At 47.0% G+C, this 18,832-nt stretch overlaps 1 protein-coding gene across 1 annotated transcript; it reads right to left on the bottom strand.

Annotated features, from left to right (window-relative positions):
- Positions 1 to 388: 388 nt before the first annotated feature.
- Positions 389 to 18,202, bottom strand: HMGCS2 (3-hydroxy-3-methylglutaryl-CoA synthase 2). Its single transcript, XM_081867343.1, has 10 exons — positions 18,034 to 18,202; positions 12,796 to 13,262; positions 8,683 to 8,808; positions 7,160 to 7,324; positions 5,882 to 6,050; positions 4,087 to 4,257; positions 2,882 to 2,988; positions 2,250 to 2,375; positions 1,499 to 1,641; positions 389 to 739 (listed from the first exon to the last, which is right to left on the bottom strand). The coding sequence occupies exons 1-9, from the start codon at positions 18,135 to 18,137 to the stop codon at positions 1,535 to 1,537; spliced, it is 1,542 nt and encodes a 513-aa protein (XP_081723469.1). The 5' UTR covers positions 18,138 to 18,202; the 3' UTR covers positions 389 to 739; positions 1,499 to 1,534.
- Between the last annotated feature and the right edge of the window lie 630 nt (positions 18,203 to 18,832).

The raw sequence follows: 18,832 nt of genomic DNA, 5'->3' as shown, positions 1-18,832 counted from the left end.
ATATTTTTTATCACAGGGATTTATCATAGAATCATAGAGTTGGAAGGGACCCTGAGGGTCATCCAGTCCAACCCCCTGCAATGCAGGAATAGGCAGCTGTCCCAGACGGGGATCAAACCTGCAACCTTGGCGCCGTCAGCACCACACACTAACCAACTGAGCTATCCAATCACGTTTCCAAAGTTGGGAATTATTCTTCATCAGCCTCTGCAAATGCTCCAGAAGAGTACAAAAAGTCAAATCTTATTTAGAACAGGATGAAGTGAAAACTGCCTTTGAGACTACAACTAAGAAATTACCATAGATGTAAGATTTCTGCATGTGCCAGGATCTCTTTTGATGGAAGTCACAAAAACCAGCCCCTTTCCCAAATAAAATATCCCTCGCCTTCTGTGTTAAAATATTTTATATACTTCAACAAATCTTTCTTACACTAACAAGGCCTATTGTCCAAAAAAGTGCCAACAGGGAGAAGCAGATGCCTCCAAGCAAAGGGAACCCGGAGCTCAGCAGTGAAGGCGGAGCAGGAAGTTGGGGGGGGAGGGGAAGGAGCAGAGGCAGAGGGGAGGCCCTTCTCCCTTAGCAAGCATGGAGAGGACACAGTGCTGTGCAAGAGGGACCCTGCCCCCCCGCCCGCCCCCCGCCAGAGCAGTCATCTTGAGAAGTGCAGGCATAGGTCGACTTGCTATTCTTTCGGATGGTGGAACCATTCGCCTGGCCTCCTTCCGTAAGGCTGAGACTGTAGGGGCAAAGAGAAGGGAGGTCTGGTCAAACTAGCTGGCTCTTCCAGATGGGAAAGGGGGGCTGCTGCAGTCCCCTTTCAGGTCCACTAAGGGGACAACCAGGTCATAAAGTGCCTGCCAGCTACTTTGGCTACTTGCCTTGGAAGACATTAGCTATGCCCAGTGTGGTATTCTGAGTCACAGAAGAGACCAAGAAGGTGCATGGAGCCTGAGACCACCAGGCCCCTCTTCATCTCATGAAGCATGTTGGCGTAAAACCTTAAATAACACATTTTCAACTCAAAACGGGGCTCTGGGAAATGGTGAAAGGTTTCGGGAAAACCTCTTAGCCTTTCTTGTGCTGCAACATTTCCCTCCCACTTCTGCCAGAAACCATTTTGAAACTTCTTTTCCCTTTCTCTTTTTCTCACACAACCATATTGTTCAGTTTCTGTGAGTCTGCTGGTTCATGGAAGCTGCTTTGTGTCAGGGAGAGAGCAGGACTATAAAAGCGGAAGTGCCAAACAATTTGAGCAAGAGCTGGCCAAGCTGCTTCTTGATATTTCTGCCTGTGCTTTCTCAGCCCTGAGAGAAGTCCTAGGTGGAGATGGGTTGGAGAAGGCTAATCTGAAGGAAAGACTCTGCAGCCAGAAGGGCATTTGCTTCCCTCGCCAAAAGCTGAGCTGCCTTCTCTGGACTTCCCCACATGACAACTCAGCCCACATCAAGCGGCTTCCCTTCAGGGACTGCTTTTAGAGCCCAGGATTTTGGCTTACCAGGAAAATCCCTGCTCCTGGCCGTTCTGCTCTCCCCTAGACTGGTCTCCGGACATACTTCCTGCGGTTCTTGTCATCCACTTGCTCTATGTACCAGGTTCCTGGGAAGAGGTCATCCTTGGACCCATGTGGGGTGTGGCCCACTGCAGAAGGACAAAGCAAGGGGGGGTAGGAAGGCAGAGGGAGGGACCAGGACAATATGATGGGGGGGGGTGTCACCCACAAGACAGGCTGTGAACACTGGCTCTTCCTTCCACCGTGTGCACTTGGTGATCGGAGGTGGCTTAGGTCTTCAGGAGATAAGATGTTGGGGAAGGCTACTTTAGAAAACTATTACTCCCTTTCAAGCCTCCTAGAGAGAGACCCATTTATTCCCCAGAGCAATGGCAAATCTGTGTGCTGTGTTGAAGTGCTTTTAGAGACTCCACAGAAAGAAGAAAGTCCTTTTGCTCCAGAGGGTGCCTTGGGGCTGCTTTTCTAACTGCATTTCCAAGAGCTGAACCTGATTTTATATTTCCCACTCCCCATAAAGAAACGTAACTTAATGAACATCATTGAAAACGCTCTCACCAGAAATGCAGAGCTCAAGTGGTTTTTGCAGGAGACATTACTAAGCAAGCAACTGGAGTTTAGATTTCTCCCTTCAGATCTTTCCTGCCAAAGACAGTTTACCTTGTGACAATGTCTTTCCAGGTCCTAAGGTAAAGCTTATTGCACCCAGGTGCACAGCTAAAGCTGCTCACATGCTCACCCAAGTGATGAGTGTCCTCTCTGAGTTTCATGATCTCAGAAAACTTCTCTGGGGGAACACATTTCCGGGAGTCCAACCGAGTCTCCAGATCTGAAAGACTGGATACCAGTTTTTCCAGAGGGGAGCCTGGAAGAGAGAGGGCACACAGTTTCCCATGAGAAATCCTGCTGCTTCCAGGGACCCCAGCAACCCCAGATGTCATGGGTGCAGTAACATTTCCAAAACAAGGCAATGATTTTGGGGCAAACGATGAATTAACTGGCCTGGTTAGTTACTGTGCTGAAATGAGTAAAAAAACTGTGAAATGTGCGTTTGGGAGGCTGCAAGAAGAGCTTCTGGGTGTAAGAGGAATGGCCCCATGCAGCGTCAGCACTGGGCACCATTGGGCAAACCCCAGGACCCCAGCAGGATCCACCAATGCAGACACGAGACTGTTCTGGGGTCCTGGTTCCTTTTATATTTTCCCTTCTCCAGGGTTCAAAGGAGCACTGGGCACCAGCATTTTCATTCCTCCAGTGCCCCAGCAATGTAGAGCGCAAGTAACTTTTGCAGGCAGCACAAACTCAGGATCTTCTAGGAGTTCAAAAAGTTTGAGAAGAGGAAAGGGAGCTCTACATCAAGAAGGGACTCACCTGGAGCAGAATTCTGGGTCACCTTCAGGGAGAACATGCTGGCTGCCAGTCCTGAGCCATAGGAGAAGACCCCAATTCTAGAGCCAGCCAGCTGCTGGGCAGAGAACCTGCCGGGATTGAGACCAGAAATGTCAGAAAGGAAAAGAAAGGGAAAGTTTCCTTTCTTCCCCAGAAATCACACCAGGCAAGGGCAAACATTGACGCCCCTGCAAAAATCATCACCTTGCAAAGACTTTTCCAGATGGTTGCAGTTTTGGGGTGAGGTGCAATCACATACTTGCAAATTCACCTACCACAATTCAAGCTGATTTTGTGTTCTTCCACAACAAGCCCATTCCACACCCACCCACACCCAAACTGGCCTATTTGTGATAAGGCAAGTGATGAGAAAATGCACAGGGAAGTGCAACATTGTATAACCCTGCAAACGAATCAGGATGAATGTTCAAATAAGCAGGCTGCCTTGAGGCAACCTTCCTGGCTCATCCTGGTTTGCAGGGAATGGCAGGGATAGTGTGACAGAGGACGTGACGGAAACATGTTTTGGAAGGTTGTGTTGCAGTGTACAGCAGACGGGCAAGATGTCCAGCGGGTGGCAGGGGGTCAGCAACTTCCGTTGCTCCTTGGCGCTACTGTCAGAGATTTCTACACAGCCACAGTCTCCTCTCCCTGCCAGGCCAAAAGCAGCCCAGGAGCTGGAGAGAGGCTGGGAGGCCAGATCCAGCTGCCGATGAGCCACCCCAGGTTTAAAGTTTTAAAATGCCACCTTCTGCTTGAAAGCTCAAAAGGCAGCTAGCAACTGTCACAGGTTAAAACCAACAAATGCAGTACTATGCAAAACCCCCAAAATATAATGAGCAGAAACAGGAAATGTTTTCATGGGTATGTGAATATAAAAGTAGGGCTGCAAGGGATGGGGGCCACAACTTCAGCCCTTATTTAGCAGAATTAATCACCTTGGCTAAGAGGATTTTTAATCATCAGAGAATCATGGCTTCACCCATACCAAGAATCCTGGGAATTGTACTTTACAAGGCGTGAATACAGCTCCCAAAGAGTCTTTAAATGCACGGTGTGTTTGCAGCCCTTGCTTTCTGACCAAACCTTATGAAACACGACTATTTTTGCCATTTCTGTGTCCTCTTCACCTGCCCTGGATTTGGAGTGGGAAGAATCCATTACTGGAAAGAGCAGGGGTGACTTACTGGGCCAGGAGAGATGCGAGGCAGCCATACACTGAGGGAGTGTACATGTTTCCATTGCGAGCAGAGAGGAAGAGAGAGGGCTGTGTCTTCTGGCGGAACAGCTCCTGGCTGGCCTTCTGGAAAGCTCTGTCCACCTCCTTGCTGGAGTAGGTTTCTTCCAACTTCACGTTACTAAAAGGGAAGGTGGGCAGTCAGTCCTGGCCCCAACTGGGGAATACCCTTTTCTCGGGGGGGGGGGGGGTGAGGCCAGGGAATGTGCTCTCATACACAGAGGCATGGGGGTGCACTGAGCTTTCTCTGCTTGGCTTAATTTCCATGAGCACATTTTAATAAATTAACATTTTAAAAGAGCCTAAAACTTTCTCCATAGAGGTAGAGGTGGCAAGTTCAGTTAAATTCAAAGCTGGCAGAGAAATAAACATTTTCTGGAGTTGTCCTCCTAGCCTTGCTGGAGGCGGAAGCCTTTCTTGCCCCCCCCCCCCCCCGCTCCGATCAGGCTCAAAGTACTTTGCTGAGAAAGACCCCACTGCATAAAAGACATTTTTTAAAAATCACTTGACTTTCACTTGCTTCAGAGGTTTGCTCAGGTTAATTGTTAGTTTTACAGGATTAATTATTAATACTGGGTTTTGCCTTTTGATCCATCTGTTTTCAATCTTTGAGAAAAGTAATTTATAAATATCTAAACAAATAAAACAGATAAATAAGCTTTCCCAAAGAATATAATTTTTTTTCTATTGGCAAATATGAAGGAAGTTGAGGATGTAATAGGTGCACTGAAAGCTTTGCTGCTGGCCAATGGGTGGCTTTGCATGAGAAGACCAGCAAAAGACAAGACTCTGCCTCAGCAGCCGGCAGGTGAGTTTGACAATGGGTGAATACAAGCTAATGGAGATAAAGAAAATTCAGGTGAATTTCAAGTCAGGGATGAGAGCTAAGGGTTATCATCTCTAAAAGAAAAGAATGGCAGCCCCGTCTAAGTCCCAAGGCAGGTGTGAGCAGATGACTTGCAAGGTCTCCTTTGTTTTCCTGGAAGTGCAAGGTCAGCCAACCAGAGGCAGGTGCAAAAGACGGAGGGAGGAGGGGCAGGGGAGGCCAGATCCAGACACCACACCCTCTCTCAGAGGACAGAGCCATTGATCTACCATGCGGCATGAGCTGGATCCTAGGACAACCTGCATACGCAAGTTCTGTACCTCTGAGTTACTTCAGATAAGAAAGCCTAATCATTTTAATGGGAAGAGGGGCTTTCATTTTTACATTGGAGCTAGTCCACTGTAGATCATGCAAGGATCTAGATCTAGATCCATCTTCTGCCCATCCCTGTCCTGAAGAACTTCTAAGAACAAGCTTGCCCCCTGTCCCACTATCTTCTCCAGTTCTTGGGTGATGTCTTTAAAAAAGGTAAAGGTAAAGGACCCCTGACAGTTAAGTCCAGTCGCGAACGAATCTGGGGTTGCGGCGCTCATCTTGCTTTACTGGCCAAGGGAGCCGACACAGTTTTTCTGGGTCATGTGGCCAGCATGACTAAGCCGCTTCTGGCGAACCAGAGCAGCGCACGGAAATGTCATTTACCTTCCTACCGGAGCAGTACCTATTTATCTACTTGCACTTTGACGTGCTTTCGAACTGCTAGGTTGGCAGGAGCAGGGGCCGAGCAACGGGAGCTCACCCCATCACTGGGATTTGAACCACCGACCTTTTGATCGGCAAGTCCTAGGCTCTGTGGTTTAGACCACAGCACCACCCGCGTCCCATACAAAGCCACTAATAAAGGAAGCTACACTCCACTGACCTGAAGTCCTTTAGCCCCTTGTAGACCCCACACTCGACATCAGGGTTGCGGGAGGCCAGGAAGTCGTTCAGCAACACCCGCGCCAGAGACTTCTGCACCAGCTTGCAGAAAGGTGTGTGGAAGATCATGAACTGGAAGTCTTCGAGGGTGCACTGCTTGGAGATCCCAGCTGCCTCAGGGGTAGAAGAAAGCATCAGAGAGATGGACCCCCCCCACACAACTGCACCCAGGAAACGAGACATGCAGTGGAGACACACCACCTGCTCAGCCCTAGCATGCAAGATGTTACCCCCCCCCAAAAAATAGCTAGCACAGGTGCCTGCTTTTCATAGTGTTCACATGATCCTCCCAGTGCCAACCCACACACTCCCACCCCCAACTTCAGTTAGGATTCTCCTGATCTGCTGATAATGTGGTGGGGGAGGGTAGGTAATCCAACATAAAATTGGTGGTGGTGGTGGGGTTATGTTAACCACCCTGATATTATTTATCTTTGGATGAAGGGCAGAATACACATTTAATAAATTATCACCATAACCAAATTGCAAATTACCCAACTGTGGAGGTAAAGAAGCATTTCTGGATGTTCTGGGGACCTTTTGCTTTGGGGTTGTTTTTTTTTAAAGGGAGGGGATGTTTTCCTGAGGGCCACAACCACCTTTTCCCTCACCCCCTACTTCTGTGGGCAAAGTACTCCTCAGTGGCTGTGGGGGAACACTAGGTGTGACACACAGCTCTGCCCCCAATCCACTCTTTTGTGCATGTTCATGTGTATTGGAAAACTCACAATGGACCTTAGGTTTCTGGAGCTCAGGGAGGGTGGGGGACACCCAACCTCAATGTGAACAGAGCTTCCCACTTGTGTAGATAGGAAAGACGGAGCCAAAAGCCCCCCCCCCACCAGGTGGGGTGGGGTTTCTCCCTCAGCATCCTGGCTGCTGGCTCACTGAGAGGGAGGCTGGGAGGCTGGCATGGTGCAAGCACCCTGGCAGGACGAGCGTGAGGGCTTTACCAGTGCATTTGAGGCACACCAACCTCCTTGCCACCTGGCCCCCTCCCGCTTCCGGTAAGCAACAGCAACCTAAGTAGAGCAGCTCCTCCCCAGCCAGCAAAGCCCTTCTGGACAAGGTTCAACCAAAAGCAGTCGGGTGCAAATGAACATGCGAAGAAGCATGCATGGGCAATTGAGATTGGTGTGGTCCATGTGCACATTCATGCTCTGGTGTGCCCACAGCCTGGAAGGAAGGCACGGCTGACCGTTCTCCCAGCCACACTGACCTTTCTGCCACTGGCTCTCGATCTTCTTGCGATATGTGGCATAGCACCGATCCAAGGCTCGAAAGTAGCACTGGATGGAGAGCTGCCCATCCACCACAGGATACTCTGAAGCCAAGTCTGGCTTATAGAAGTCATAGACATGTTCCATGTGGGTCCCACGAAGACCTTGGCAGGAAAAAGTCACAGGTGAGCTTGCGTGGTGCAGCAATAATTCTGCTAGCACATTTGAAAGATAAGCAGGGTCCGGCATGGCTCCAGATTGGATGGGAGACCACATGGTGAGATTCCTCCATTGCAGGGGGTTGGACTAGATGATTCTTGGGTGTACCTTCCAACTCAACTATTCTATGACATCCCAGTATTAGCAATGGCAACAAAGGGAATAATCCTCCAGTTATTAACCATTGCACTTGAGGTAAAACCCACAGATACCCCTAATAACTTTTTCTTAGTCTGACTGGTGCATTTTCTGCTTGACACGCTTGGTTTATGCTTCCAAGCAATGCATCTTTCTCCCAGGTTCCATTTCAGTGGCATCACCTTGTCTAGGAGCAAAGATGCAAAAGGAGAGAGAGAATCTACTGGGGAGTGCAAAAGATGCTAAAGCAAAATTCCACCCTGAGCCAACCCTACTGTTGCCCAGACACTGATGCCTATGTCCAAAATAAAAGAACCTGGCTAGCTCTCTCCCTATCTTTTCTTTTTTAACTCAGGGAGCTCCGAATCTCTGGCAGCTACTCTAAGAGCTACTAGGCATAAGGGCCTATTCTCCTCCCTGAAAAGCTTGCCTGCCCCTCTGGGTGCAGAAAAGGAGGAGCAGCCCCCCCCCCACATTTGCAGCTTTCCATATGAATTCCTGAAAACTGTGTGAGAGAGGATGCATTTGACTATTTTGGCAGAGATGTGCTGCTTTCCCACCAGCAAGAGCTCCATGAATCTCCAGCCCAGCACACCACAATGGACTCATTCATGCAGGCTTAATCGGTTTGCATAGAGGGGCTTATGAAGCCTGGCAGAAGTCCATCTTTGACTGCCCTGGTTCTCTTCTACATTTGCACTCAAGCAAATCCACAGATCGGACGTCATGTCCCACTTGTTCTGTGCTGCATGTAGTCAGAATTTTCTTCGAGGGGGCAGGCTTTATGTTAGGGGGGAAGAACCCAGTTATCTGTGGTGCAATTGGTCAGTTAAGCATTTTTATTTATTTTCTTGGTTGGGGCGGCAGCTGCCCCCCTTGTACCCCTCTGGCTATGCCCACGTCCAGTGGGCCTGTTGGGACACAGGCAGTGTGAATGTGTCAGCCACCCAGTCTGCCCTCTTGCAGCAGGAGGGGGGTGTTGCATGCTCCCCCCCCATCCCGTCCTCCCTTTTTATTTTTATTTTAATGGCATGGTTTCAACTGTGACCATAGCACCCGCTTCAGCCAATGCAGAAAAATCTAATGGATGGCTGGTCGGTTTATGGATAAAATCCCTCGCTATGCAAAGCAAGCTTTTTAGACATGGCCGCGTTTGGATACTCACCTCTCTCTAAGGCCAGGGGAGCATCTGGTCCAATCAGCATAGCTACGGCTCCAGCACCACCAGTTGGCCGCGCATTCCCGGTGGCATAAACAGCAATATCGCCACAAACCACCAAGGCATAGCGTCCTGGCATGGGAAGAGCATCACCAAAGGGTCAGCGCTGATGACGAGGGAGGCAGGAAAAGCTCTTCCTGGTCTGCGTCATCATAAAAACGTATCAGTGTTTCACTTGCAGGTGTGAGCTGCAATATAGTAACAGCTACTTCTGAATCTCTGTCTGTCTGTCTGTCTGGCACTTCACACAGTCAGAGCAGGGGGGAAAGACAAATCCCTCCCCCCACCAGCTTACAGTATAACTATGACAATAGTGAGTGAAGAGAAGTACTTAAAAAGAAGCAAAAGAATGGCAGCACCTTACAACTGAAATAACAAGCACACACACACTGTTCATAGGCAATCCCATGTAAAGATCTCACACATCTAGTTTGGCCCTGAGGACTGGGGAAAAAAATGGCTGGCAGAGACCATGCCTGATACTACAGAGCAAAGGTACGATATGAAAAAGGAGAGCCATCAGTCCTTATTAACCTACTCATACTCTCCCAAAATGCTTTAACTATTTTTCCAATAAAATGCACAGCAAAACAGGTATTCTTGTTTTCTGCTAAGCCAAAAACACACAGGTTTCTAGGTATAAGAATTTTGCAAGTAGCAATGATGAAATGGTGAACCCACCATCTCTCTCCTTAGGCCTGTTAGGCATGGAACAACCCCCAGAAAAGAATTATTCTGGACTTGAGGAAAGCACAGCTGTCTTCCCAACAGCCAGAGGCTTCCAAGGATCTTCTGAGTGGAGCACAAAGACAATGGACTTCCCCTCTTGCTTGTCCCCAGAATCTGGCATTCAGAGGCACCTCTGAACATAAGAAAAACCTGCTGCAGTGGCGGACGTTGGGGTCTCCTAAACTTCAGTGCCTGCCTCTCATGCTCTGTTCCTCTGAACCATAGTTACAGCATTCCCCGCAAAGCTGAGGTTCCGTGCCCAGTGGGACCAAACTGGTTGCATCCCCCTAGATCCACCTCTGGCCACCAACACAAGATCTACCCACCCGGGAAGAATGGCAGATGAAGGTGATGGAATACATGGAACTGGCTGAGATGACTGGCAGAATCCGGGACCAAGGAGAAGAGTCGGTGGAAGAAGATTGGGAAAAAATTAAAGTTTATCTTCAAAAATATTGTAAAATTAAGGATTGTTAGAAAGATGTTGGAAGAAGAAAGTTATGTGGTTTTGGCAGAAATGACATAAAGGATTAAGTAAAAATGAATTGGTGAAAGAGAGAATGTAAAATTATAGTATATTAAGACAAATTATTAAGATGAAAACAAGGTTGGAAGGATTTGCTGAAATAACAATTTGAATTAGAATACAAAAATGGGAGGTGTGAGGAGGTCAAGGAAATAAGTAAAGGAAAGAAAGCTATGTAAAGGTTCGATTTGTTCTTTTTTTTTAATTGATTGTATTTTTTCTGTCTTTCTTATTTTTCTTTTTTCTCTTTTTTCTTTTTGTAACCTTTAAAATTTGAATAAATATTATTTTTTTTAAAAAAAGATCCACCTCTGGCCACCTTGCCCAGCCTCCTCTTCTCACAGGGGCCGCCCCGATGCCTGTGGGAAACCAGGGAGCAGAACTAGAGCACAAGAGCAGCCCTCTCCCTCCCAGGGTCTCCAACAACATGTCAGCGATGACAGTGAATTTGTGGTGGATTTATACTGGACCACCCATCGTTCTGCTTTATTTGTCGCTCTGGGATGCTTCCCAAAACATTGCTGCCTCATTGCCACCTGGAGGGGGCACTCTAGCACAACAGAGCAACAAAGGACAGACAAAAGAAACAAACAAGCCTAGAACATTTGTGGCGTGAAAAGTTTGAGGGCTTCATCATGACATTATGGGACTTGTACCAGTTGGAGACAAAGCAGGAAGACCACCCAACAAATATTTTGCAGGCGCAAACAGTATCAGGAGTAGGATTGCGTATAACTGCCCCAAGACCACCTCAAGCATAAACAATATGAGAACATTGCTGTTTCCTTTTTGTAAACTACTTTGAGGTTGGTTTGCTTTTACTACCAAGCGGTATATAAATTTTAATAAACACATGATCATAAATGCACAGTAAAGAGGGCTGAAGGCACAGATGGCAGCCCGTTCCACATGTTCACGATGCCTTGTGTCTTCACTTTTGCCTGTCCTTTTGCCTTCCTGCATCTTCTGCCAGTCAATGGACCAGCAGATGGGCAGAATCATGCAGGAAGAGCCTCAATCAGTGGAAATGTATGACTAAGGAAGGGAGACCAGACTATGGCCTTGGAGGTCTTTCTTGGGTGGGGGCCTGCCCCACTTGACCCAACAAGGAGCCTCCTTTGATCATAGGTTTACAGCAGTGGCTGCTTTATTTTCTAATAAAATCCCTAAAACTGGTTTTTTCCATCGCTATGGAAAACTGAGCTTCTCACCATGGTCCCTATCAGTTCACATCCTGTCTAGGGATCTCTATTGTGTTAACATTGCCCAACTCTGCTGCATTAAATCAGTTATCAGTCCATAAAGGGACCTGTTCCATTTCCTCTAAGTTTACTCAGAAACCTTTCAGGTCAAAAGCTGAGCATGGGAGCGCGAGGACACATCTCCTCCCATATCTGCAAGGACTGAGAAAATTTGCTCCATTGTAACTATGATTAAGCTAACTTATTGTAGATACACTCACAAAGTATAATTCTTTCCTTACAACCTGAAAGGCAGGACTTCTCTTTGCAGAAACCATAATAATAATCCTACTATATGCTTGCAAAGTTTATACAGATAATTGCCTGGCTCTCTCGGCTCTCTATCTCTCTTTAAATGGTTTTCCTTCCAAATCTCTGGTCAGGAGACGTATTTTTGTTAGAAGACCTATGACTCATATGTGAGAATGAACCACTCGGCTTGAACAATCTGCAACTCTCACTCAGCTGTCTCTGGGAAGACTCTGCAATATGGAGGAGAAGGGTTGCATCTCTGCACAGTTGGCATTCAGAGGCAAACACTTCTTGCTTTGTTCCTTTCCCGTATGCTTGTGACAGAACTTAGCAACTAGATTCTTCTGTACTGCTAGAAACAATGGCCTTGTGTCTCCTTGAGGTTTGTCTAGCAAATAATTTTTTTTTAGGCAGGGAGCAGTTTTAACCTCTTTACTCCCACAATACAGGAGTGAGGATCTAGCAGGTGGGCCACCTGATGGGAGGGCATACCTGTCATCAGGTGTAGGGTGGGCATGGCTTGGCCAAAATACCCTTGCAGGCCAAATGGTGGACTAATTAGCCTGATGGGCTGGAAGCCCCCCATCCCGGCTGTAACAGGTGTTTCTCTAGCTCTTTTTCTCCCCCCCCCCAGCTAGCTCTCCCCTGGTCCACTTCGCTCCTTGTGTCCCTCAGAGAGACTCTGAGAACTGTGGTGCCGCAAGAGAATCTATAGAGTCCACATGGCACCCACCAAATTCCTTCTCCTCCAGGAGCACAAAAGTGAACCACCACCACAAGCTTTCTTTAATGTGAGGAGAATGGGCAGCCCCAATATCTCCTGATGGCAGAAGTATAAAACTGCAAAATGCTACCCTATAGCAAAAAATGGGACAAAACCTGCCTGGGAGAGTCACTTAAGCAGCATGCCTTCTCTACAAAAAGCTCCAGGAATAGGAAGTATCATTTGCTGAGTGGAGCCAAGAAACATCACGAAATGTTTTACTCACAGCAACTTCTGAAAATTCCAAAGGAGGGAAATTTGAGGGTGATTCCCACACAGTCCAGCCTCCTAAACATTTCCAAACTGTCTCCTGGTGTGAGACCTCAGGCAAGTGTTTGTGGCCCCGAGGCTTCAAGTTACACCACCTGTTATTCTGAGACCGGCTGTGCCTTACATCCATGCCTTAGAGATGGGGTGTAGGCAGGCATGGAAGGATATATGACTGGGCCAAGTCGGCCCTGTGAACGTGCCTGGATGCTTGTTTTTGGAGAGGACACCTTCCAGGTGGGGGGGTCTGAGGGGGTGCCACTGAGACCACCATCACTTACCATCCCAGGAGCTGGACTCAATCCAGTCAGCTGCGTTGAAGAGGGAGGCTGTTCCTCCATAGCAGGCATTGGTGGTGTCGATGCCTTCAACATCTGTGTTTCCTGAATCTTCAAAGAGCTGCATCAGAACTGTCTTGACAGCTTTGGATTTGTCAATGATGGTCTCTGTGCCAACCTCTAGTCGGCCGATGGACTCCCAGGGCAGGCGGCTTCGCTCTACCAGACGCTGCACGACTGTCAGGCACAAGGAGTTGATGTCCTCATGGGCCGCACAGAAGCCCATCTGCTTCTGCCCCAGGCCCACAGTGTATTTTCCAGCCTCCACCCCATCATACTTCTCCAGCTCAACCTGATCCACATACTGGGAAGGGAAGTACACCTCCAGAGCAAGGATGCCCACATCATTGGGCCAGGAGGAGGAGGAGGAGGAGGGATTTGCCTGGTGGTGCACAGAGCCTTTGGAGAAACTGCAAGGCAAGCAGAGAGGAGAGTTTCCTTACAGTCTACAAAGGAAGAGGATCTCTGGCTGCTCAGACAAGTTGCATGTAACCAAACAGATTTCCCCATGGCATTGCTTTCCTCAGAACTGTCTCCATGGTGGATCATCACAAAGCAGCTGCACTGACCTCTCTGCAGAGGTTCAAAAGGGATACTTGGCCAGGGGGTCGGATTTAAGCCCTGGGCCCCAAACAGTGCATCTCCTGAAGTTCACTATACAGCGGAAAGGAGCAGCCAAGCATACTAGGACTCAATTTCTTGACTTTAAGAAAGCCAACTTCATAAAACTTAGGGAAGTGCTGGGTGAGATCCCATGGACACTAATACTAAAAGGAAAGGAAGTTCATGATGGCTGGGAGTTTGTTAAGAGGGAGATAGTAAAAGCACAACTTCAGGCAATACCAATGAGACGGAAACATGGAAGGTGCCTAAAGAAGCCAGGGTGGCTATCTAAAGAACTTTTAACTGAGTTAAGATTAAAAAAGGATGTGTACAAAAAATGGAAAAGGGGGGAAACCACCAAAGAGGAATTCAAACAAATAGCCAGCACGTGTAGACACAAAGTCAGAAAAGCTAAAGCACAGAATGAACTCCGGCTTGCTAGAGAGGTTAAAAGCAACAAAAAAGGCTTTTATGGGTACGTTCGTAGCAAAAGGAAGAACAAAGAAACAGTGGGGTCGCTCAGAGGAGAAGATGGTGAAATGCAAACAGGGGACACAGAAAGGGCTGAACTCCTCAATGCCTTCTTTGCCTCAGTCTTCTCCAATAAAGAAAACAATGCCCGACCTGAAGAATTTGGAGCAAATGATTCAGCAGAGGAAACACAGCCCAGAATAACTAAGGAGATAGTACAAGAATACTTGGCTAGTTTAGATGTATTCAAGTCTCCAGGGCCAGATGAACTGCATCCAAGAGTATTAAAAGAACTGGCAGATGTGATCTCAGAACCACTGGCAGTCATCTTTGAGATTTCCTGGAGAACAGGCGAAGTCCCGGCAGACTGGAGGAGGGCAAATGTTGTCCCTATTTTCAAAAAGGGGGAAAGAGAGGACCCAAATAATTACCGCCCAGTCAGTCTGACATCAATACCAGGGAAGATTCTGGAGCAGATAATTAACCAAACAGTCTGTGAGCAAGGAATACTGTGAGAAGGAATACCTAGAAAGGAATACTGTGATCACCAATAGTCAGCATGGATTTCTGAAAAATAAGTCATGTCTGACTAACCTGATCTCGTTTTTTGACAGAATTACAAGCCTGGTAGATGAAGGGAACGCAGTGGATGTAGCCTACCTTGATTTCAGCAAGGCATTTGACAAGGTGCCCCATGATATTCTTGTAAAGAAGCTGGTAAAATGTGGACTTGACTATGCTACCACTCAGTGGATTTGTAACTGGCTGACTGACCGAACCCAAAGGGTGCTCATCAATGGTTCCTCTTCATCCTGGAGAAGAGTGACTAGTGGGGTGCCACAGGGTTCTGTCTTGGGCCCGGTCTTATTCAACATCTTTATCAACGACTTGGATGATGGACTCAAGGGCATCCTGATCAAATTTGCAGATGACACCAAACTGGGAGGGGTGGCTAACACCCCAGAGGACAGGATCACACTTCAAAACGACCTGGACAGATTAGAGAACTGGGCCAAAACAAACAAGATGAATTTTAACAGGGAGAAATGTAAAGTATTGCACTTGGGCAAAAAAAAAATGAGAGGCACAAATACAAGATGGGTGACACCTGGCTTGAGAGCAGTACATGTGAAAAGGATCTAGGAGTCTTGGTTGACCACAAACTTGACATGAGCCAACAGTGTGACGCGGCAGGTAAAAAAGCCAATGCAATTCTGGGCTGCATCAATAGGAGTATAGCATCTAGATCAAGGGAAGTAATAGTGCCACTGTATTCTGCTCTGGTCAGACCTCACCTGGAGTACTGTGTCCAGTTCTGGGCACCACAGTTCAAGAAGGACACTGACAAACTGGAACGTGTCCAGAGGAGGGCAACCAAAATGGTCAAAGGCCTGGAAACGATGCCTTATGAGGAATGGCTAAGGGAGCTGGGCATGTTTAGCCTGGAGAAGAGGAGGTTAAGGGGTGATATGATAGCCATGTTCAAATATATAAAAGGATGTCACATAGATGAGGGAGAAAGGTGGTTTTCTGCTACTCCAGAGAAGCGGACACGGATCAATGGATCCAAACTACAAGAAAAAAGATTCCACCTAAACATTAGGAAGAATTTCCTGACAGTAAGAGCTGTTCGACAGTGGAATTTGCTGCCAAGGAGTGTGGTGGAGTCTCCTTCTTTGGAGGTCTTTAAGCAGAGGCTTGACAACCATATGTCAGGAGTGCTCTGATGGTGTTTCCTGCTTGGCAGGGGGTTGGACTCGATGGCCCTTGTGGTCTCTTCCAGCTCTATGATTCTATGATTCTATGATTCCTTCCGACTGAGCTCCCTCCCCAGCTCTGCTTACAACTGCATCCTAGTGAGCAGTGCTTCTCAAACTTTTTACTCTGGGCCACACTTTCAGAATAAAAAGTTGCTCATGCCACACCATTTTTTTTAATTGATAAGAAAGAAAAGCATTGGAAAACAAAAAGAAACAACTCCTAGCAGTGCTTGATTTATAACACAGAACACATCTATTTTATCATATGATCTTGGGGCAGCCAGAAAGCATCAAGCAATGCAGCTACATAAGAGTGTGGATCATTCCCAAAATGGATTGTTCTTCAATCTTCTGGTCACCCTTGCCCTCCTCTCCTGCCACACCCTCTGAAAACCAATGCTAGGGAGAGCCTCTAACATCCTGCTCCTAGGTGACGTATCAGAAGACCTTCTCCCTGGCGAGCCACCTCTGGAACTCTTTCTGCTGTGAAATTTAGACACCAGCTCAAAACATTTTGGTTAAATGTGTTCATCATTCTTCAAAACTTCCAGCATTTCTATTTTTATGTTTTATTGTACTGTTCTTCTGAGAAAGGCTCTTGTAGGATTCTCTGTCTTTCCAAAGGCAGGTAAAAACCTTTGAGAAGTTCTGAGAAGCAGCATCTCTGTTTTTTGCTTCTGTATTATTTCCTGCTTTGTTGTTGCTGCTATTGTTTTTATTATGTACATCCCACTTTTCCTCCAAGGAGCTCAAGGTGACGCGGATGGTTCTTTCCCCACCCATTTTATTAGCACAACCACCTTGTGAGGTGACGGGTTGAGAGTGACTGGCCTAAGGTCACCCAGTGGTTGAGATTTGAACCCTGATCTCCCAGGCCCTAGTCCAACCGTCTAACCACTGCACCACACTGGCTTTCATTCTTCTTTCTGTGACGAGTGCATTGTGCAACTTTTATTGCTGTTGTTTTTACTTTATAAACTACTGGTTTTTCCCCCAGAAATATTTTAAGATTTAAAAAATGAGATGTGACCTTCTGCCCCACCCCCACTTTGAGGAATGGCTTTGAGCTGTGATGCTCCTTAACATTGTCACCTCTGCTGCAACTTGGACCCGGGTGCCGTCTGATAAACATTCTTGGTTCCTTTGCCTCCTCATGGACCTCCTTACCATCCCATATCCTAACCCTAAGATCAAGAGATTCCTGTGTTATAATCTCACCCTGCACACTGACTCTTATCAGGAGGTTAATGTTTAATTGAAAGGTCTTTGATTAAGCTGATGCAAGGTCAACATTTCTGGACACAGCTCGAGTTCAGGTCCAAAGGGCAAATGTATTTTTTCAAACTAGATTTGTATTCTTGCCCTTTAACAAAACCCACTCTCAATTCATTTTTTGAAAGATCCACCCCCCTGTTTTTGTGCCATATTGGTTTATCCTGCTCTTGGTTTTATCATAGGAAACTGATCTAAGAAATTTGTCCAGGTTTTAATGTGTTTTATTAATTTTTTGAACTTTTTTGGTAGCTAATTTGAGTTTATTTTATAAAGAAAAGGAGGGCATAATAAATTTAATGATCAGTCAAACAAAAAAGCAAACATGTTCTCCGGTTCCTCTGCTAGTGGCTCCATTTTGTCAGTCCACTTTCCCCCATCACTCAGTGCCTGGTCTAAGGTCAGTTTGGATTCAGAACATCTTCTCCCTTAAGGGATTTGTGTGCAGGAAGGAATACAGGATCACAATGTTGTGAAGGAAGCCCAAGTCCATCTATGGATTCTGCAGTCAGGATCTCTGAGCAGCAGTAGGAACTTTGTCTCCTACTTGTGGATTCTGCCTGCAAAACACCTCTGTGAAAATGTTTGCTGGATACAGGCTATTGGTGCAGCTAAAATATGGGAAATGCAGCCAGAAATCAATATTCCTCTTTTTGTCATGTAGAAAGATTTTCATGAGTGCTTTCACGAGGCACCCCTTGAGCTATTGGTTCCTTTGTACGGGCAGCCTCCAGGTATGAAAATCCACAAATACTCTCCCAAAAGTTGGAAAGGAACTGGTGGTAATTGTTTTGGAAGGTGTGACATAAAAAAACACACAAAAAACTGGTGTGGTTGTTGTACGGAAAAGGACTTTTCAGAATGGCCTGTTTTCCATGTTCAAGTAGGATGCAGGTGAGTCTAGAGAAAATGTAAACCTGCTGCCCTTTGTTAACTCCTGCATTCCTTAGAGCATCATCATTTTGTCCAAGCCTTCTAGGCAGATCATTTATATATCTCAAAACTTGTGCGAAATGTCCTGTTTACACAGACTGAGGCTGTGAAGGCTGCCCCCTCCCCCCTCCGGCCTCCTTACCTGTTTTGCTGCACCATTGCTGGCAAATGGACTCGCCCAGGGGGCCTTTGCAATGTCCGTTTCATCGGCCAGCAGCGCTTTGCATTGCTGAAAAGCCGGAACATGTTCACAGGCTGGCTGGAGAGTCAAGCTAAGCTGGGGAGTGAATTCCTCGCAAACCCCACTGGCTTTTAAAGCGATTCCCTGAGCCCCCACAGCAAAGCCCAACTAGGTCCCTCCCCACCCTTATCAAAGACGCCAGTGGGATGTACTTCACTATTTCCCAACTAAAGGTCATAGCTCACTGACGGATCCAACAGGCTTGAACACCTTTTTTTGCAGCATTAGTCCTGGGGATTCCTTACTTTGAAGACACCAGTCATCTCTAAGCCCTGAGCCTTGCTACCCTCAGGGGTTCCCATCCCAAGGAAGAGCCCTTCTGCTTCTTCCTCTCCCTTTCCACCCTCTGCAAGAGACAAAATGCTCACTTTCTATACGGTGTTTTCGCCAGCTAGGCAAATAGCACGAAGACAGAGGTATTTAGATCAATAAATTGCCAGGGAGGAAAGGGTTCACAAGTCTCCTCTGCTAGTCCCTCACATAATGCAAGAACCGAAGAAAAGCCTGGCAGACAGATCAGGCCAATGGCCCACCTGGTCCAGCATCTCGTTCGTTCTCACCGTGGCTGAACAAATGCACATAGGAATCCCACCTGTGGCTTTTATTTCTTAAATTACTATACCGCCCTACATCCGAGGGTCCCAGGGCAGTTTTCAATAGAGAACCATGAAAATAAATAAAATAATAAATAATAAATAAA

The sequence above is a fragment of the Podarcis erhardii genome, assembly GCF_964252035.2.
Source record: "Podarcis erhardii genome assembly, chromosome: 6".
Lineage (NCBI taxonomy): Eukaryota > Metazoa > Chordata > Lepidosauria > Squamata > Lacertidae > Podarcis > Podarcis erhardii.
The sequence above is the reverse complement of the archived record's forward strand: the minus strand, read 5'-3'. Positions and strand labels throughout refer to the sequence as shown.